The sequence below is a fragment of the Budorcas taxicolor genome, chromosome 11, assembly GCF_023091745.1.
Source record: "Budorcas taxicolor isolate Tak-1 chromosome 11, Takin1.1, whole genome shotgun sequence".
Classification (NCBI taxonomy): domain Eukaryota; kingdom Metazoa; phylum Chordata; class Mammalia; order Artiodactyla; family Bovidae; genus Budorcas; species Budorcas taxicolor.
In genome coordinates, this window is record NC_068920.1 from 54,854,588 (window position 1) to 54,876,385 (window position 21,798).

General features: G+C 38.1%; 1 protein-coding gene across 1 annotated transcript in view; it reads right to left on the reverse strand.

Moving 5' to 3' along the window:
- Positions 1-21,798, reverse strand: part of BMP5 (bone morphogenetic protein 5) — a 137,486-nt gene that overhangs the window by 37,633 nt on the left and 78,055 nt on the right. Inside the window, exon 3 of the mRNA XM_052649024.1 lies at positions 4,584-4,732. Coding sequence (XP_052504984.1) covers positions 4,584-4,732 — 149 coding nt within the window. The remainder of the gene's footprint in view (positions 1-4,583; positions 4,733-21,798) is intronic.

Genomic DNA, 21,798 nt, shown 5'->3' on the forward strand with positions numbered 1-21,798 from the left:
TCAATATCATGCAATAAACCAAAATGGAAAAGAAAATGAAAAACTATATTTATATAACTGTAACAATTTACTGCACACCAGAAACAAACACTGTAAATCCACTAAACTTCAACTTAAAAAAAAAAAAAAAAAAAAGAATAACATGTTCAAGGACAGGGGGTCTGCAAGAATCTTTTCCTTCACAAATTCATTCAGTGATCATTCAGAACATGGTTTTAATACCTACAACCTGCATAGTACCAAACACCAAGGGTACCACTGTGAGCCAGAAATACACATCTAGGATCTTATGAAACAGATATTCAAATATGTAATCACGAAAGTGTTACTCTGACTGATTAAAGCAGCAAGTCTAGTTCTTCAGTGACTTGTGGTCAAGCTACAAGAATATAGACATAAATGTCACGGCTTGTCCATAACTGATCTCCCAGTCACTTTCACAAAATAACAGCACTTGCAGCCGTAGAAATACATGAAAGCTGTTCTAGCCTAGTCTGGACTTCTGGTTTTTCTGAAGGATACCATGCCATTTTGCCATTCTACGTGTTTACTCACACTGTTTCCTCATCCAGGAACTAACTCACTCCTCCTTCCTTACACCACCTCCACTCCCTCCTCATCTTCATTTCTTGAAATCTTAGCCAAGTGACTGAGCCCAAAAAAGTCACCTGGGCCATGGTGCTTTTCGCTCCATTTGGACTTAACCATCTCTCTCACATTTTCCTGTAGTGTCTTTATTGTATTACTATTTTTAGGATTTAAGGCACTTTATTCGTTCTAAAGTAACTACAAATGTCTATCTCCCAGTTCATAGTCTCCTTAACACTTTGCCTTTATTTATGTTTTACTTTTTGGCTGTGTCACACAGTGTGTGGGATCTTAGTTCCCCAAGTAGGGATCAAACTCTTGGCCCCTGCATTAGAAGTTTGTAGTTTTAATCACAGAACTGCCAGGAAGTTCCCAACACTTTGTCTTGCATGAATAGGCACTAGAAGATTTTGTGCCAAACAAATCAATAAATGAATAATAGTCAGCAAAAGCATTTGAAAGCTGACTCGGACTTTCCTGAGCTTCATTTTTTTATGATTTCCAATTACTTTGCTGAGAAGTAAACATATCCAGAATCCATTATTGCAAATAAAAGATGCCTGTCTAATCCGTCTGAAGCAATATTCCCATAGCAATATTCCAATAGAACACTGAAAACATCAGCAGTGATGAGGGAGCAGCAAGCTGGGGCATCTGGTTATCTATGTTTACAGAAGCATATGCCACAAGCCTAGTTTCCATGATGTTGTAGTTAATAAAACTAAGATGACCCCAGAGGGTCACTTGCTTTCCCAGGGCCATATATGCTCTAATGCTGGTTAAAATCTGTTAAGTGTTTAAAAGTTAAGTATCGTTTAAATACAAAAGGCCAGGTTGCCTAGCATATTTAATCCTTTTAACACTTTTGTATCAGACGATATCAAAAAATCAAAGAAAAGCAACAAAATGCTATCTCAAGCCTAACGTTTAAATAAAGAATTTGGAAACCTTTGAAATAAATTAAATGTTAGTTTATTTTAGGCTCCAAAAAAGACCCATAAATAATACGAGTCATTTAAAGTAAAATTACTCCTAAAATATAAGAGAAATCAATCAAAGGAAAAGGATAAACAAAATATAAAGTAGTTCTCAAAGAAAAGGATGAATTGGAAGCAAGAAAGAACTAAACAGTTTAGAGTGTAAAGGAAAGAGAACAAACATAAGAGAAGAAGTAAAAAAAAAAATTGAGGAGAAATTTCAGAATTTTCTGGTTGAGAGGGAAGGGTGAGGAAGTTAAAAAGAAACAGGGGTCATATTTCACAGATCTCCTGAGTTTTGTTTAGTTAGACATTTCAGCATATCTCCAAGGAAAAGACTGGGGGAAGCACATACCACTAATTTAATTTTTCTTCTTTGGACCACATACCAGGGAAGAGACTCCTGGCTCAGCCCCTCCGGGCACATTTCCCTGTCACATTTCTGACCATAAACGTAGAATAGTTGAGCACTGTAAAAATTTAAGGGAGATTATTTAGATGTATGCCTTTCTGTCTACATTTACAGTGATTGAACTCTGAAAATCTTTAATGATAGTCTCAAAGCCATTATGGAAAATATCCTATAATTCAAAATATTTTAATTGCTTATGAAAATTTAAAACGTCAGCATTGTAATTAAAATCTATGAAAAAGTCTGGATTGGGAGGGGTTGGGAGCAGATGTCTCAACTGGTCTGTCACACTTTCAATAAGAGCCTTCCTTTTCTAGCTCAAGATCTGAGGCACGTGAAATGTTCAGTAGACCAACTCTGGAATATATTTGATTTGTGTCTGTCAACCTCACTCCACATACGCAATCTTTGGAGTAACAGCACTGGGCATGGTCTGATTCTCAGGCTACGAATCTGGTTTTAGGTAAAACAATGTTACCATGAAGTCCAATTGCATCAGTAATGACCCACCTTGAAAAAGACCCAGGGCAGACCTAACAACTTTTACTTCACTCAGCAGTTTATTAAGCAAGGTTTTAGTGTAATAGAGCAAGGAGAAAGGACGGAGGCAGATTCTAGGGCCAATGTTTCTATTGCTGGATCCTGCAAAAAACTAAAGACAGTAAACTAAAATAGGGCACATTCTCTAATAAATCATCACTTTTAAAACCACCCTCTGCAGCCATGATCCTACTATTTTCGGGTGTGGAGCAAAAGCATAAGATAGGCCCACTTGGTAGACTTCTGAATATTTTGTAAGTACTGATCAAGGTAACAAATCATTAAACGATGTTTTATCCTCCTGTTGTGACAAATAAAATTTTAAATGACCTGGAAGCCTAGATTTGAATTTAAAATTTTAGACTCTGAGTGATCAAAGGTGAACAAAGCCTTGCACTCCCTGACCTCTTTATCAAACAGGCCAAAATCCTTCTCATCAGTCTTTGTGAACTCTCTTTTGTTTGCCCAAAATGCCTGCCCTCCAATTTCTTCGGCAATCACATTTTCCTTAACGTTATGATTGCAGCTAGAATTTTCTCACTATTTGACACTCAGCATGTAGCGACATGCACTCAGTGATATTACATGCGGACTACTTATGCCTCATTCAGTTGCAAGCCTCAGGAAGCCACCTCTGCACTTGCTCACCATTTTATCTCCAGCATTAAGCCAAGCACATAGCACATCCTTATTCAACGAGTACTTCTGAGCATAAAAATAACTTCTGAAGCTTCTCAGAAAAGATTTCCTATAGACCTGTGTACTAAGAATGCCACCTGCCGTATCAGGAAACAGAGGTCGTTGCAGAATCAAGCCATCCCATTACAGCGGCCCCAATCGGCCCTGAGGGAACTCAGGGGGGAAACAGGATGCCTCCCTATCAAACTATCAGCCGCCACAGCCCCCCCACCCTCACAGCAGTGTACCTGAGGAGCTCCGGATGAGAAAGTACAGGATACTGCCCCCCACCGACCACCACCGATAGCTGAGGTGGATATCAGAGGAATGATTTCAATGAACCCAGACCCTTGCATCGTCCCATACATAGAAAAGCACTAAATTCACTAACTTGAGATGTCTTGCTTTCTTTAATTAACAGTAATCCCTTGATGTTCCAACTACGTGGTCTTCGAGTGTAAGAAAATCTCTGTATATCCTGGCTCCCCCTTTACCTCTTTAGAGCAGTCCCTTAGTCATATAAGGATGAGATGGTTGGATGGCATCACTGACTCAATGGACATGAGTTTGAGTAAACTCTGGGAGTTGGTGATAGACAGGGAGGCCTGGCGTGCTGCAGTCCATGGGGTCGCAAACAGTCAGACACGCCTGAGCAACTGAACTTGAACTGAACTTAGTCATATAAGAGGCTGCATCCCAGGCCTAAGTCCTCAGTTTTGTCCACCAAGTAAAACACAACTCTCAACTTTTAGGTTGCATTTTTCTTTTTTTAAAGCCAACAAATCTCTCCCAGAAGTGATCCTGGAGCTCTTGTTTTTTGACCAAATATTACAGTATGTTCAGATCTAACTCGCTAACATCTGCATATTTTCGTGAGTCTTGTTCCATCCTCATCCTCCTCTGTATTATGGTAGGTCATTTGTCTGTTTCCCTATCACCTGCTTTGATATATATTTCTTTTTTAAGTCAAGTTTTGAGATATTCTTTGACTATGGTAGTATTTATTCTTCTTTAGAATACAGTCCTATACATTTTTACAAATTACATAGCTGTGTAACCACCACCACATAGATCCATAGCACTTCACACATCACTTTCTTTCAGTATTGCTATATTACAGTTGTGCTGCGTATTTACATACAGACCTTCAACACAATAAAAACCCCAAGAGCAAGAGTAAGGCTCAAGTTTTTTTTACTTCCCACAGCCATTGCAGAGCCTGACAATAAATGCATGTTGTTTATAAATCAATTAACTAATCAATATATTGCTCTGTCTTACAGAATGCACCACTTTGCACATTGTGTGTATAAAAAATACATTGGTTAAACCCCACAAACAGCTGTAACTCTCAATGTGTACAAACCCGTACAAAATTCAGTGCTTACCATCTCCTGTTTCTGCACAAAGTTGTAAGCCCAAATTGTTCTGTGGGTTAATCACCCAATGATTGCTGGTCACAGTGATATCAAAGACAAGCCAACCCACATCGAGAGCTTGGGTCTTCCTTGTGTCTAACAAGAATAGATCTGCATCCCTAAGGAAAAAGAAAACAACAACAGAAACAGTTACAGGTTTGAATGAAAATCATCATTCCCTACACTTAAGTGAAAACACTACAAAACCACTCTTAAAATGACAAGAGTTGATTAAGGAACAAGGGGAACAAATGACTCAAGTGATGAGTAATAAGATATAGGACGTTTTATTGCTAGAATCGCATCCCCAATCTGGCGCAGATTAGGAATATCTGACAGTAATTTCCATTTTCCTGCTCTTCACTGTCAAGTTTCCTTTACAAACTGGATTAGTGATCTTGATTTAGTCCCTGGCAATCAGTATTTCCCCAAACCACGACCTGGGAGGAACAGGACACTGGCAAGTTCATGAGCAACTGTTGAGCTGAATAGAGGGGAAGTGACAGCAGCTGCTCCAGTCTGGGTGGCTGTGGATTCTCCATGGAGGCGCAGGGCAGGCAGTCTGTGATACAAGCCTTCCAGAGATCGTTTTCTCTTTCAGAGATCATTTTTCTTTCATTTCCACTTTCTTATGCTTTTTCCCATTTTTATTTCATTTTCTGTTTTTGTTATAGAATTATTTTACGGATACCAGAGGCCCAAAGAAGGGCATCAAATACATCACTGGATTAAGGGAGAAGTCCCATAGATTGGGGATTCCTTGGTAGCTCAGTTGGTAAAGAATCCGCCTGCAATGCAGGAGAGCCCGGTTCGATTCCTGGGTCAGGAAGATATGTTGGAGAAGGGATAGGCTACCCACTCCAGAGTTCTTGGGCTTCCTTGATGGCTCAGCTGGTTAAGAATCTGGAGACCTGGGTTTGATCCCTGGGTTGGGAAGATCCCCTGGAGAAGGGAAAACCTATCCACTCCAGTATTCTTGCCAGGAAAAGTCCATGGACTGTATAACCCATGGGGTCACAAAAAGTCAGACATGACTGAGTAACTTTCACTTTTCCCATAGATTGAGCTATGGGTCTACCCTGACTTGCTTTAGCATCATCTGTGTGCACCAGTTCCCTGAGGGCAGTAGCAGCTATGAATATAAGCTTCTATGTTTTAGAATGATCTCCACAGTGTTACTGTGGCTAATATTTATCAATCTTAACTTTAGTATTAACTTTACAAATGTATGAGTATCCGTATAATGAATTATTTTATTATTTCCTTGCTATAGGCAGCCTCTGAGGCAAATGCTACATATTTTTGACATTTAGTCTTTTTCTAAATTTATTTTATCAAAATATAGTTGATTTACGGTGTTCTTTTAATTTCGGCTAGGAGAAGACTTTTGAGAGTCCCTTGGACTGCATGGAGATCCAACCAGTCCTTTCTGAAGGAGATCAGCCCTGGGATTTCTTTGGAAGGAATGATGCTAAAGCTGAAACTCCAGTACTTTCGCCACCTCATGTGAAGAGCTGACTCACTGGAAAAGACTCTGATGCTGGGAGGGATTTGGGGCAGGAGGAGAAGGGGACAACAGAGGATGAGATGGCTGGATGGCATCACTGACTCGATGGACGTGAGTCTGAGTGAACTCCGGGAGTTGATGATGGACAGGGAGGCCTGGAGTGCTTTGATTCATGGGGTCGCAAAGAGTCGGACACTACTGAGTGACTGAACTGAACTGAACTGATACAGAAACAAGATGCAGTTTATATATATATATATATATATATATATATATATATATATATATATATACACACACACACACACTTTTTCATATATATTATTTTTCATATGTTTATATATATCTGTATATATATTCTCTTTCATATAGCAAGATCCTGCTATAAAGTAGGATCTTGTTGTCCATCCATCCTCTATATATCAATAGTTTGCATGTGCTAATCCCAAATTCTCACTCCATCCCTCTGCCATTCTCCCTCATTCTTGGCAATCACAAACCTGTGCTCTATCGGACATTTAGTCTTTACAGCAGATCTCTTATATTGATGAAATTGAGGCTAGGGAAGTTTGGTGGTAAAAACAAAGGAAATCCATCAAAGTAGAATAGAAATATACTATTATGCATTGACGACTGTGCTGCATTTGGCCGCATGTCATCCATATGAGGAAGACCAGAGCTCTGTCATAATAAGTTATGCTCTATTGTTCTATGGTATTTTCCATCAATCTGTATCTTAGAAGTCACTTCAACAATGGCTTACAAAATTTAAACAATTAATTTTGAATAAAATCATGTACATTTATTATTTCCTTAGGAAAAAAGTCATCAGTGATCATTAAAAATTGAACCGTAAAAGAAGTAAAGAATCTCAGTCAATATTTTAGAGGCTCCATTTCTTTACTTAAACTTGATTTAAATCATCCTTCCATTAAACTAGAGAAGTTAAAATAAATGTATTAATGTTACAATCAATGAAACTGACCAGCTACCATACACCCAAAAATGCAGCTTTCATTCTCCTTCACAATTTTCTTACCAAAGAAGGGTTACAGATACTTTTTCACATCCAATACAGGACTCAGTCTGAGTTACTAAAGACATACAACAAGCATATAATACAATGCAATGAAAGATTAATTTGTTCCCAGTTGAATTTTAAGGCTCTGTCATATTCACACTGTGGTTGAACAAAAGTAAAACTCTCCATGCCTCTCATAACTTGAAAAATCTACCAAATAAACAGAATCTAAGAAAACATTGATTATGTTCAAAATTTTGAAATATTTTAAAACTATCTTTGAGACTGTCATCTTGGAATTAATTTAATCACATTGCTAACTTCCTAAGAGAAGGATCCAACTTGTAGTTTTGAAACTACTCAAGTGCTACCCTGATTTTTTTTGAAATGTGGTAAAGCTATTCTAATAAACCCTGCAAAGCATTACCAATCCTTGGCATGATATAAATAAATATTTGAATAACAAAACAGAACAAAGAGGTAAGTTCTGAGAGCAATTTCAACTAGTTAACAAATATCTTTAGGTGAAAGTGAAGTGAGAGTGAAAGTCGCTCAGTGGTGTCCGACTCTTTGCGACCCCATGGACTATATAGTCCGTGGAATTCTCCAGGCCAGAATACTAGAGTGAGTAGCCTTTCCCTTCTTCAGGGGATCTTCCCAACCCAGGGATCGAACCCAGGTCTCCTGCATTGCAGGTGGATTCTTCACCAGATGAGCCACAAGGGAAGCTCTACCTTTAGGTAGTTATTTATTATTTTTAAATTGTGCTACTTTTCCAGGAAAAAAGAATTCCCAAACTATTAACCTTCAAGTCTCAAAACTTTTAAGCAAGTCTATGAGGAAAATAGTTTCAGTTTTAAAAATACTTAGAAGAAGCATCAGCCAACAGATCCAAGCAAAGCCTAAATACTTGAATTTCTGTGATGCAAATCGCAAGGCATTAGAAGGTAAATCTAGGCAAATAGTATGATTTGAAAAATCTATATATTTCTAGTCCACCTCTGAAAAGTTATAAACATTCAGTTACCTTCATAAGCTTGAGTAAAGCTATTTTATTTTTGACCCTTAACTTCTATTTTTAAATTTCTCCTCTTTCTTTTTGCATAAAGAACTCTTCTGCATTAACTACAGACAAGAGAATATGCTTTAGGAGAATCAAATCTATTTTTAACAAGCACGATGTTAATAATTACATCATTTTCAGTCATACAGCAACTTTCACAGCAGCATCTTAAAAATAAATTCCTATCCATTCTATAGAAATCGAGATGTGATTTCTTTAGAAGCATAAAATTAGTCCACTAAAGAACAGCACTTAACTCCCTGGAAATAGCAGAATATTTTGAATTATCTCTTTAAAGACTACTTTAAAATGACCTCTTTAGAGAATATTTGAGTTATCTCTTTAAAGACTGTTTCCAAGTAACATTACATTCAGAGGTACTAGAGGCTAGAACTTCAACATATGGATGGGGGAAAGAGGTGAGCAGAGTTTAACCCATAATACTATTTTTGAAAAAAATTTTAAAAGGCAGGAATAATCCTAGATGTGAGCATTCAGTTTATTGACATTATAGCAATTATCAACACTGAAATGTTTTCAAAAACTAATACATGGAAGTCAATTTACATTGACCAAAATAACTCATAATGACTAAAATTTGTATTTTTATTTTTCAGGTAAAATTGAACCTTTGTATTGAGTGTGATACAGATTTGCATACATATTCCTCATAAAGCTAAATTAGGCTATCATGCAGTTGTTAAATATAGAGTCACACAAAACAGATAAAGGATTTGCAGAACAAATAGATATATTAGATATGAAATATATAGATATATTAAATGTAATTACTCACAGGTGAAAAATAATATGTAAATGTGTAGATACAGTTAGAGTTTGGTACAAATACATGTGAGCATATCTTACTTCATTCATGACCAGAGGTTTAAACATGTCTATTCATGGGAAATTGGTGGGCTTGTATATGCTACTTTAGAAGAATACAGTTTATTTTACTGACAGAGGAAAGGTTTTTGTACATGTGCCTTGGGAGTCTTGAAATACCAGAAGGGTAGGAACTTCAACTAAGGACTGAGCAGCAGGAGCCAAATTCAGTAAGAGTTGAGTTATCATCATCCTAAAACCACACATCTGAAAATAGTCTTACATATCTAAGACTATGACATTGGGCTTCCCAGGTGGTGCTAACGGTAAAGAATCCAACTACCAAGACAGGAGACACAGGAGACATGGGTTTGATTGCTGTCAGGAAGACCCACTGGAGCAGAAAATGGTCACCCACTCTAGTATTCTTGCCTAGAAAACTCCATGGACAAGAGGCGCTGGGAGGCTACAGTGCTTGGGATCACAAAGAGCTGGATACGACTGAGCATGCATGCACATCTTAGACTATGACATCAGAAGAGCTAAACCAGTTTTTATCATCTTTATATAAATATCAATGTATTATAATGAAGTAAATAAAGATGTAGGGAGCAGACAGAGCTTGAACAATTAAGGAATTCTTCAGCCTCAGTTTCCCCATGCAGAAAAAGAGTATGATACTCCCTGCTTTAAAAAAGTGTTTGAAGACCAAATGTAATATAATCTGGATCTCTGTTTGGAAGAGAGGAAAATTATAGTTGAATCTTTTGCCACAGGAGGAAAAAATGAAGTTGAAAACATCCAAAGGAAGTAAAGTTATTCATGTAATCAACAATGAGATGGTGAAAGAGAAATAGTCTTCATATTGTTACAGTTTCAATCATATGTACTCATGTATATGTGTGTGTATATATATATATATAGACACACAAATATGCATATATATATATAGAGAGAGAAAGAGAGTGACAGAGAGAAGATGAAGCAGAAGCAGTTATCCAGGAGCATAGACATTTTACTGTCTAACCAAAAAGCTCTAAATCTGGTCAAGAAAAGTTTTGGGAAACTGTCTAGAAGATACAGAGATAAATTTCCAGGCAAAAGTTAAAATACTCTAGTTCCATGAGGCAAGAACCTTACAGAGCACAGTGATATCTCCACTTTCCCCAAACTTTCTCCATATAACTTTTTCAACTCCTTTCATCTCCTTTGTCTCTGAATAGCTTACCAGGGTTAGTAGAAATGTAATGATGACCACCTAAGAAGAAAGCATCCATCTTTTTCTGGGTATCCAACCATAAATACACACCATCTGAGGAATGTGACATACAGTTCAAGCATGGGACATATTAACAACGGATGCAAATGTTATTCTCTGGAGTTTATAATGTCGATAGTTTCTATCATGAGCAACTTTAAAAGTGTTAGAATCTGACTTTGGTATTTTCAGATAATAATTGTTTTTTTCTCCCCAAACAAATAAGAAATAATGAGCTTCTGTAAATCTCACAGAACACCCATTTTCAGATTATCTAATTCAATGCTGTGTTTATATTGAAAAGGTATAGATGCAAACTGGTAAAATAGTAATATAACATGGACTCAAATGGCAAAAATGGAAAACAAGCTGAATTCCCATTATGAAAATTCAACCACTTTTCTTTTTGCAGATTTTTTTTAAATTGCCAAGATACTGATAATATTAGTAGGTTTCCTGGCACTACACCATTCCATATTTTTCCCTTGCAGAGAGATCTATACATGGGCTACTGAATACAAACACACGCGCACAGCATGAGAGAGTCCCTCACTCAACAAGAAACAAAGAAGTGAGAGTGTTATATACACAAACCAACTACTTTTAAGTTCCCTAATGAATGAATGATATGCCCAGTTCAAGTTCCTAAGAATTCTTCTATGCTATGACTCTTATGACCCCAATGGATATGAAATAGTCAAGGAGAAAATGAGTTTTTAGAGCATGAATTATTCCCATTTTTAGCTTTATAACGTAAATCTATAGCTAAAGCAGCATTTCTCAACCTCAGCATTATGGAAAATTTTGACTAGACCGTTCTCTGTTGGGTGGGGGTACCCTGTTTATGGCAGAAGTTTCAGCAGCATCTTTCGTTACCCCAGCATTACTACCCATTGGATGTCAGTAGGCCTCCACCCTCGCCAACAGTGAAACCCCAAAATGCCTGCAGACATCACTAAATGTCTCCTGGGGGTGAATCCCCTCGGTGGAGAACTGGAGCTAGAGCTTGATCTCTGCAAGTGCAGGAACGCAAGTCATGCCTGGGCGCTGCCCTGTATCCTCAGAGCCAAGGGCACCGCCCATCTGAGTGTTATTTCCACTGCTCTCAAGAGCCCATGAGGTCCCCCGGGTGTTACTGTCAGTGTGCATCCTGAAGTACGTCCACAGAAGAGTCACAAATCCTAGAGAAGCCGGAGGGTGAGATGATGTCAACGTGAAACTGACTGTGGATTGGAATGATGACAGCTCAACTAAATATATCCAAGTAGGGAAGGTGGCGAATGACAGCCAGCAGGCCGGCTTAAAATGTTTTTGCAATGGGGCACAGACATTTATATTCGCAGTAGAACATTAGGAAGGGGGTGAATTCTACACAGCACATTTTCTTCGGGGAATATATAAATGTATCTCTTTGTGAAAAACATTAACTCAAGGAAAGCACTTAGCATGGTGCTAGACACACAGTGAGCACCCCCAAGTGGACAAGTGCTGACCGCTTTGCTTAGTAGCAGGACTGGTGGCATTGTTCTTACCATTTAATTATTCAACTCTTTATGTACTTGGACATGTCAGTGCTTAGGAATATTTCTCCTAGGATCTCTCTCACATCTCTCCCAACCACCACCCCACTCCTTCTCAGTATAGAAGTTTCTCCTACACTATTGATGGGAATATAAGTTGGTAAAGCCATTGTGGAAAACAGCATGGAGGTTTCTCAAAAAGCTAAAAATAGATTTACTATATGATACAGCAATCCCACTCTTGGGCATATATCCAGAAAAAAAGATAAAATTCAAAATGGTGCATGTGCCCATACATTCATAGCAGCACTATTCACGATAGCCAAAACATGGAAACCATCTACATGTCCATCGATAAGGAAATGGATAAAGAAGATGTGGTACCTAGATACAATGGAATACTACTCAACCGTAAAAAGAACAAACTTGTGCCACCAGCAGCAACATGGATGGATCTAGTGAATACCATACAAAGTGAAGTAAGCCAGAAAGAGAAAGACAAATCCACATGATATCAGTTATGTGCAGAATCTCAAATATGACACAGATCAACCTATCTATGAAACAGAAATAGACTCACAGTCATAGAGAACAGATTTGTGGTCACCAAGGTTGAAGAGACTTCGGGGTGGGGGAAGGAGTGGAGTTTGGGATTAGCAGATGCAAACTATTATATATAGGATGGATAAACAACAAGGTCCTCCAGTCTAGCACAGAGAACTATATTTAACATCCCATGATAAACCATAATGAAAGAGGATACAGAAAATTATATATATATACATATATATATATATATATACTCACACATAACTGAGTCACTTTATTGCACAGTAGAAATTCACACTACATTGTAAATCAGCTATACTTCAATAAAGAGTCAGAAAAATATAGTTAGACATTAAAAAAAGTTCTTACTCATTTTCAAAGGCCCAACTCAAGAGTAAATGCCTCCCAGTGGCTTTCCCCAAGGTTCTTCACCCTCCAACATGAAGAATTAATTACCCTCATTTGTATTTCCACAACGCGTAGTACATACTTACATCATACTGCTTAGCGCATTGTTTTACAGTTATTAAAGCCTGTGTGTGGCAAGCCTACCTCAACCCCAGCCTCAGGCTATGAACTGTGGGAATCTCACTTACTTGCCTTGTGTGCCCTGTGCTGGCCATGCTCAAGGTGCTCAGCAAAAGCCTGGTCAACTCAGATGTATTATCTGGAAAATTCAATCATGTGGAAACCTCATTTCCCAATAAGGCCAGATATATGAGGTGTGACTGAAAAGTGATGCTTTCTATACAGAATATGAGGCTGTCTGCCTCACACGAAAAGATTAAATAAGTGAAATGATGCAAAGCATGTTAAATTTTTACCAAGAAAAATAAAGATTTGGATAAATATCAGAACACTCTTTTAAATGGCACACATTTAAATAGCAGTATGAATAAATGAAGGAGGTGGGAGATGATAGGAATAAAATATATAATTTTAAGAGTTTTGGGTCTTGCTAAGATAAATAAGTGTGAAAAGAGATGACATCATGTGTCTGTCTCTTTCATGTTTGATTACATAACACTATCAAAGTATTTATAGAGTAGAGGGTTAATAGATCAGACAGTGTCTTGAACATAAAATATATCGATAAAGCATAAACCTAAATTACTGCAAGGACCCCCACCCTGACACTCTTAGAAGATACCTTAGGGGAAGTAAGCTTTAAATATGCGAAATTATATGTATGCACACGCATACATGGGCTTCCCAGGTGGCGCTATTGGTAAAGAACTTGCCTGCCAATGCAAGAAACATAAGAGATGTGGGTTTGATTCTTGGAGGGAAGATTCCTTGGAGGAGGGCATGGCAACCTATCCCAGTATTCTTGCCTGGAGACTCCCATGGATAGAGGAGCTTGGCGGGCTACAGTCTATACAGTCACAGAGTCAGTCATGACTGAAGCAACTTAGCACACAGACACCTACATACACACACACACACACACACACACACACGTGCACATTTGCAATATCAAAGGCACTGCCTTAAAGAGTACAGCCTGCACTGACTTTTCAATTGTTTCTTGCTGCTAAGTCACTTCAGTCATGTCCGACTCTGTGAAACCCATAGACGGAAGCCCACCAGGCTCCCCCATCCCTGGGATTTTCCAGGCAAGAGTACTGGAGTGGGTTGCCATTGCCTTCTAGAGGTACACTATTACAATCATTAATCATATATTGAACTATACCTTTGATCAACTGCTTCAAGTCTAGTCATAATTTCCGTTGAAAGGTCAGTCATATACTTGGTAATACAAGAAAAAATAATCTTGTGAAACAAGCAAAATACAAATGGTATAGTTAATAACATTAGTGGAATTAAAAGTAAATATTTTAGCCATGAGCCTCCCACACGAGTTTTTTTTTAAAGATTGTCGAGACTAGGGAACGGGTCACTTAGAGCAGATCTCTGATTTTTCATGTGGTTCAAATGTGTTACATTAAAGGATTTACAAGGTAAAAAAAATAGAGCATTCAGTTTGGATTATATGACTCTTGATGAAAGTGAAAGAGGAGAGTGAGAAAGTTGGCTTAAAGTTCAACATTCAGAAAACGAAGATTATGGCATCTGGTCCCATCACTTCATGGGAAATAGATGGGGAAACAGTGGAAACAGTGTCAGGCTTTATTTTGGGGGGCTTCAAAATCACTGCAGATGGTGACTGCAGCCATGAAATTAAAAGACGCCTACTCCTTGGAAGGAAAGTTATGACCAACCTAGATAGCATATTCAAAAGCAGAGACATTACTTTGCCAACAAAGGTCTGTCTAGTCAAGGCTGTGGTTTTTCCAGTAGTCATGTATGGATGTGAGAGTTGGACTGTGAAGAAAGCTGAGCACCGAAGAATTGATGCTTCTGAATTGTGGTGTTGGAGAAGACTCCTGAGAGTCCCTTGGACTGCAAGGAGATCCAACCAGTCCATTCTGAAGGAGATCAGCCCTGAGATTTATTTGGAAGGAATGATGCTAAAGCTGAAGCTCCAGTACTTTGGCCACCTCATGCGAAGAGTTGACTTACTGGAAAAGACTCTGATGCTGGGAGGGATTGGGGGCAGAAGGAGAAGGGGACGACAGAGGATGAGATGGCTGGATGCATCACCAACTCAATGCACGTGAGTTTGAGTGAACTCCGGGAGTTGGTGATGGACAGGGAGGCCCGGCGTGCTGCGATTCATGGGGTCGCCAAGAGTCGGACACGACTGAGCGACTGAACTGAACTGAATAGCACAGATATGTCGCTGAGATGCTGTAAGGTGTCAAGGGTCTTGCAGTTGTGTAGCACTGCCTTTCTCACAATAGAGATCTCAGAATTCAATAGGCTAATAGCCTGGATACTATCATTTAAGGCTTATGAAAGTTGTCAAGGCTTAGATATGGTCAAATACATCCTCCAACCCCATTGAAGGCACACACACACAAACACACACACACACACACACACACACACACAAGCTTCTAAATGGTCATACCAGTAGAATACAGATCTTTGACCCACTGGGATCATACCAATGGTAGATTGGTTGTGGTTACCTGTAATTTGTTAACATGTATGACCTTAAATTCATGGGAATCCCAGGCTACACCTTCGTATCATGCCTGTAGACGTCAAGACCATAAATGAGTGCCACAAATCCACTGAGTTCTCCACCAATCACTCTCTCTAAGGGTAATAACAGGCATAGTTCATAAAGCACCCAGCCTTGTCTCATAATTACCAGGTTGATCATTTTTAGTATGATTTAACCGTTCCCAACATAGGGGAGCCTTTAAACTTAAATGACCATAGCCTGGTGTTAACCATGTAGATCCTCCCCCATAATTGTAGGAGTTTTCCTTTTAATAGATGAGAAGTTAATTTTTTCTTAGTTGAATTCAAAACACTATTACATCTTATACTATATATGAAACAGACAGCCTACAAGAACCTACTGCATAGCACAAGAACAGTGCTACAGTTAATATATTTTAATAACCTGTAATAGATGAGAATGTAGATGAACATGTTGGGCTTCTCTGGTGGCTCAGAGGTAAGAATCTGCCTGCCAAATAGGAGATACAGGTTGATCCCCAGCTTGAAAAAATCCCCTTGGGAAGGAAATGGCAATCCACTCCAGTATTCTTAGCTGCAAAATTGCATGGACAGAGAGGACCCTGGCAGGCGATAGTCTGTGGGATCACAAAAGAGTCAGACACAACTTTGCAACTAAACAACAACATATATGTATGTATAAATGTATAACTGAAACACTTGGCAGTTCACCTGAAACTAACACAACATTGTAAATCAACTGTATTTAAATAAGAAAAAAAAATTTAAAAAACACTAGAGGAGTACATCAAGGCTATATATTGTCACCCTGCTTATTTAACTTATATGCTGGGTACATCACAAGAAATGCCAGGCTGGATGAAGCACAAGCTGGAATCAAGATTGCCAGGAGAAATATAAATAACCTCAGATAGGCAGAGGACACCACCCTTATGGCAGAAAGAGAAGAGGAACTAAAGAGCCTTTTGATGAAAGTGAAAGGGGAAAGTGAAAATCTGGCTTAAAACTCAACATTCAGAAAACTAAGATTACGGCATCCAGTCCCATCACTTCAGGGCAAATAGATGGGGAAATAATGGAAACAGTGACAAACTTTATTTTCTTGGGCTCCAAAATCACTGCAGATGGTGACTACAGGCACAAAATTAAAAGACCCTTGCTCCTTGGAAATATAGTTATGACCAACCTAGACAGCATATAAAAAGCAGAGACATTGCTTTGCCAACGAAAGTTCATATAGTCAAAGCTATGGTTTTTCCAGTAGTCATGTATGGATGTGAGAGTTGGACTATAAAGAAAGCTGAGCACTGAAGAATTGATGCTTTTGAACTGTGGTGCTGGAGAAGACTCTTGAGAGTCCCTTGGACTGCAAGGAGATCCAACCAGTCCATCCTAAAGGAGATCAGTCCTGAGTATTCATTGGAAGGACTGATGCTGAAGCTGAAACTCCAATACTTTGGCCACCTGATGCAAAGAGCTGACTCAATGGAAGAGACCCTGATGCTGGGAAATCTTGAAGGCAGGGGGAGAAGACAGAGAATGAGATGATTGGATGGCCTCACTGACTCGATGGACACGAGTTTGAGCAAGCTCTGGGAGTTGGTGACGGACAGGGGAGCCTGGCGTGCTTCAGGCCACGGGATCACAAAGAGTCGGACACAACTGAGCAACTGAACAACAACCAAGTACACACATAAAACCCACAGGCTTGACAACAAGGGTTTCAAGAGGTGACCAAGACTTGAAACTGTCTGACAGCACTAGTTTCTGTTCCCATTTCAGTTCTTAAGTTGATAAATATATGAAGCCACAAATAATTAGCACTCCAGAAATAATAACCGCAATTCAGTATTAAAATTAGTTTTTCAAATTGAAATTCTTTGCATTTGAACTGTGATCACCTGATAAATAAATGAAGTATTTTTAATACATTCTTCTCACTTTCAGAGAATTACAGACAAGGTTTTTAATTGTCAAGACATTTTCCATAAAAAATGGAAAGAAATAAATTATCTGTGTTCATCCTATGCCTCTCGTAGCCTAAGAAAAATGAGAAACTTTTTTTTTTTTTTAATCCTGGTGTTTTATTCAGTTTAGTTTAGCTCTTTGCCTCTGTCTGCCTGGAAATGTTGGATTGTTATTTTGTAAAGAAACATGTAAAGCTGTTTCATTATCTTCTTTCAATCAACGATGCTTATGCTTGCTTCTGATTATAAAAATAATTTTTACTATAAAAATTTAGAAAGTACAGAAAGGGGGCTGAATTAAAATTTAAAGTTACCACCGAGAGGTTAATGAAAGCTTGCTGCTTCCTTCGTTTTCACATGAATTTATTCTAACTAATATATGTATAATGTATAAATAAAATTTCTTTCACACTTTTATTTAATCCCCTGGAGAAGGGAAAGGCTACCCACTCCAGTATTCTGGCCTGGAGAACTCCATGGACTGTATAGTCTATGGGGTCGCAAAGAGTTGGACACGACTGAGTGACTTTCACTTTCACTTTCATTTAATTAACATTAGAGCCTAAGCACTTTCCAGTGTTACTATTAAATAAAATAGCTTTAAAACATAATTTCTATTTGCTGTATAAAGTGTAGCATGTCAATATTTCAGGAAACAAAGTACAACTTTTTCTCTTTAAAACTGAAATATTCTTAACAGGCAATGGTAAACAATAATACTGCGATAAACATTTATATGTGAATCTTTGTCTAATTTTCTATATCTCTGATATTTCTGTAAAATAAATTCATGGATAAGCAGTCTCTCACCCGCTTTGACTGTATTTTACAGGACAATTAGATTATTTATGTAAAATTTGGGTTTTCAGGAACAAGTACACAAATAGCTTCAACTGCTCATAAGCTGGATGGTGTTCATTTTATTATTAGACTTAAGAATGTACCAATTCCCTTCATATGAATCAAGGATCAGGTAATTTTTTAAAGAAAATCAACTATCATCATTTTGCTTACTTTATCTTGACATAAATAATAGCAAATGGTAGCTACTGTTATTATAGTAACCACCTACTTTTTGTTACCCTTTGTATACAACTCCCTAAATCCTAGTAAAATGATGATCCTAGAAAGCTGTTGATATATTTATTAAGTATCAACTCTGGTCTTAGCACTGTGATAAGCACCAGTCTTTCCAACAACATCTGAAATATTTTTATTGTTCTGAAATGCTTATTTTTGCTTTTATTTTTGGTTAGATTTATAAACTGAAACTTCAAGATGTACTTTCTCCATATGGGAATTCTGAAGACTGTGCTCTTATTACTATACACTACCATCGTCTACAATGACTTTGAAATCCTATATAGAAACGTGAAATACACTATGAGGTGTATGTGCCCTTTCTGCAGCTTCTGGCCCTTAAATGTCTTTCTTTGGCAGAGAAACTGGAGTCCAAAAAGGGGGTCCTAGATTTACCGACAATGGCACAGCACAGGATTGCATTTTATTGCACTGTGGATAGGGCTTCCCAGGTGACGCTAGAGGTAAAGAACCCTCCTGCCAATGCAGGGGACATAAGACACTGGTTCCATCCCAGGGTCTGGAAGATCCCCTGGAGAAGGGCATGCCAACCCACTCCAGTATTCTTGGCTGGAGAATCCCATGGACAGAAGAGCCTGGCGGGCTACAGTCCATACGGTTACACAAAGTTGCACACAATTGCAGCGACTTAGCACACATGCACACTTTGGATTAATGAACCATTGGCAGTAGATAAATGTTTTTTTCACATATAAGGAAGGCATTTTTCAAGAGATTCTCCCACCTGGATAATGATACCTAAAATTGAAGTGTCAGGCATGCATGTGTACGTTTGTATGTTTTAGTGATTTAAACAAATAGGGAACAAATTCCATACACATTAGCAAATATACAGAAGACAATAAGTATAGCACAACCCTATAGGAGAAAACCAAGAACTTCCAGATATTCAAGATGGATTAAGAAACGGCAGAGGAACCAGAGATTAAATTACCAACATCCGCTGGATCACAGAAAAAGCAAGAGAGTTCCAGAAAAGCATCTACTTATGCTTTATTGACTATGCCAAAGCCTTTGACTGTGGATCACAGCAAACTGGAAAATTCCTAAAGAGAAGGAAATACCAGACCACCCTACCTGCCTTCTAAGAAATCTGTATGCAGGTCAAGAAGCAACAGATAGAACTGAACATGGAACAACAGACTGGTTCCAAACTGGGAAAGGAGTATGTTAACACTGTATATTGTCACCTTGCTTATTTAACTTCTATGCAGAGTACATCATGTGAAATGCCAGGATGGATGATGCACAAGTTGGAATCAAGATTGCCAGGAGAAATATCAATAACCTCAGATATGCAGATGACATCACCCTTATGGCAGAAAGCGAAGAGAAACTAAAAAGCCTCTTGATGAACGTGAAAGAGAGTGAAAAAGCTGGCTTAAAACTCAACATTCAAAAAACTAAGATCATGGCACCCAGTCCCATCACTTCATGGCAAATAGATGGGAAAACAGTGGAAACAGTGACAGACTATTTTCTTAGGCTCCAAAAATCACTGCAGATTGTGACTGCAGCCATGAAATTAAAAGATGCTTGCTCCTTGGAAGAAAAGCTATGACAAACCTAGACAGCCTATTAAAAAGCAGAGACATTACTTTGTCAGCAGAGGTCCATCTAGTCAAGGTTATGGTTTTTCTACTGGTCATGTATAGATGTGAATTTGGACCATAAAGAAAGCTGAGCACCGAAGAATTGATACTTTTGAACTGTGGTGTTGGAGAAGACTCTTGAGAGTCCCTTGAACTACAACGAGATCCAACCAGTCCATCCTAAAGGAGATCAGTCCTGAATATTCATTGGAAGGACTGATGCTGAAGCTGAAACACCAATACTTTGGCCACCTGATGTGAAGAACTAACTCATTTGAAAAGACCCTGATGCTTGGAAATACTGAAGGCAGGAGGAGAAGACTGAGAATGAGATGGCTGGATGGCATCACCAACTCGATGGACATGAGTTTGAGTAAACTCCAGGAGTTGGTGATGGACAGGGAAGCCTGGCGTGCTGCAGTCCTTTGGGTCACAAAGAGTCAGACATACTGAGCAACTGAATTGAACTGAACTGGACAGGACAAAATCACAAAGCAGCAACAGTACTTAATAGTAAATATTAAAAAATGTGAACTTGGTAGAACTGAATTAATATTCAGTTGAATTCACTGAGTTAGATATTTCAAAATAAGGTTCATTAAATTGAATAGAATCTTATCCAAGTTATGCCATTCTAGAGTCTGGAATGGTAGGGTGAGAAAATATCAATCAAGGAGATACATGTAATTTAGATTTCAAAAATCATTTTCAAAGAGTTAGGAAAAATATCAGTGAAATTCTGGATCTTATAGTAGATTTAAACACATATTAAAATAAGTAAAGACTTAACCAAATTATACCCAAGAATAGTGTTAGAGCAGTCAGACAGAGTACATGTTTACCAGTTATAATTAGAGAAACCCCATAGTTTCAAAATAGACAAATGTTTCATTTTTGGAGAGAAACGAAATTTTCCAAAACTATTATATCTGATCAAGCATCAATACTCATAAATATTTCAAAATGTATTATTAATAAAACTCAGCATATGTTCGTTCATAAATAAACCTATAAATATCAATGAATAATTATTAAATAATTATAAATATTAGCATTTATTTCTAATTACAAGTGTATTCGTCCTTTATTTTCATCATTGTTATTATGTCTTAAATTATGTAACTGTATTTAACATACTTACAACATAGAATGAAAACAAGCTCAAAGCATAGCTAGTTCAGTGGGGGACATTCAAAAATATCCTGAGCAGATAGAGCAATGGACCTAAATAAAAGTTAGGACCTTTAACTGTGGTCAGTGTAAATGTCTATATTTGGATTCAAACAAATTAATAGGGGCCTGGTGTACAAACAGTTCCTGTAAAAAATACTTGGCATTTTGAATAACCAAGTACAGATTTAACATACATAAAAATATATTGCGAATAGTCAAAAAGTAAGATAATTCAAGCATTTTAGGATATGTCCATGGACGAAGTAGCTGCAGTCCATGGGTCGCTGAGCGACTTCACTTTCACTTTTCACTTTTCAGTTTCAAGCATTGGAGAAGGAAATGGCAACCCACTCCAGTGTTCCTGCCTGGAGAACCCCAGGGATCGGGGAGCCTGGTGGGCTGCCATTTATGGGGTTGCACAGAGTTGGACACGACTGACGTGACTCAGCAGCAGCAGCAGCATGGAGGAAGTACCCCATTCATGGCTAGTGATAATTTCAAAATTGTAAATCATATCAAACAAATTCATAGTTCTGATTCTAAAAATAAAAAATT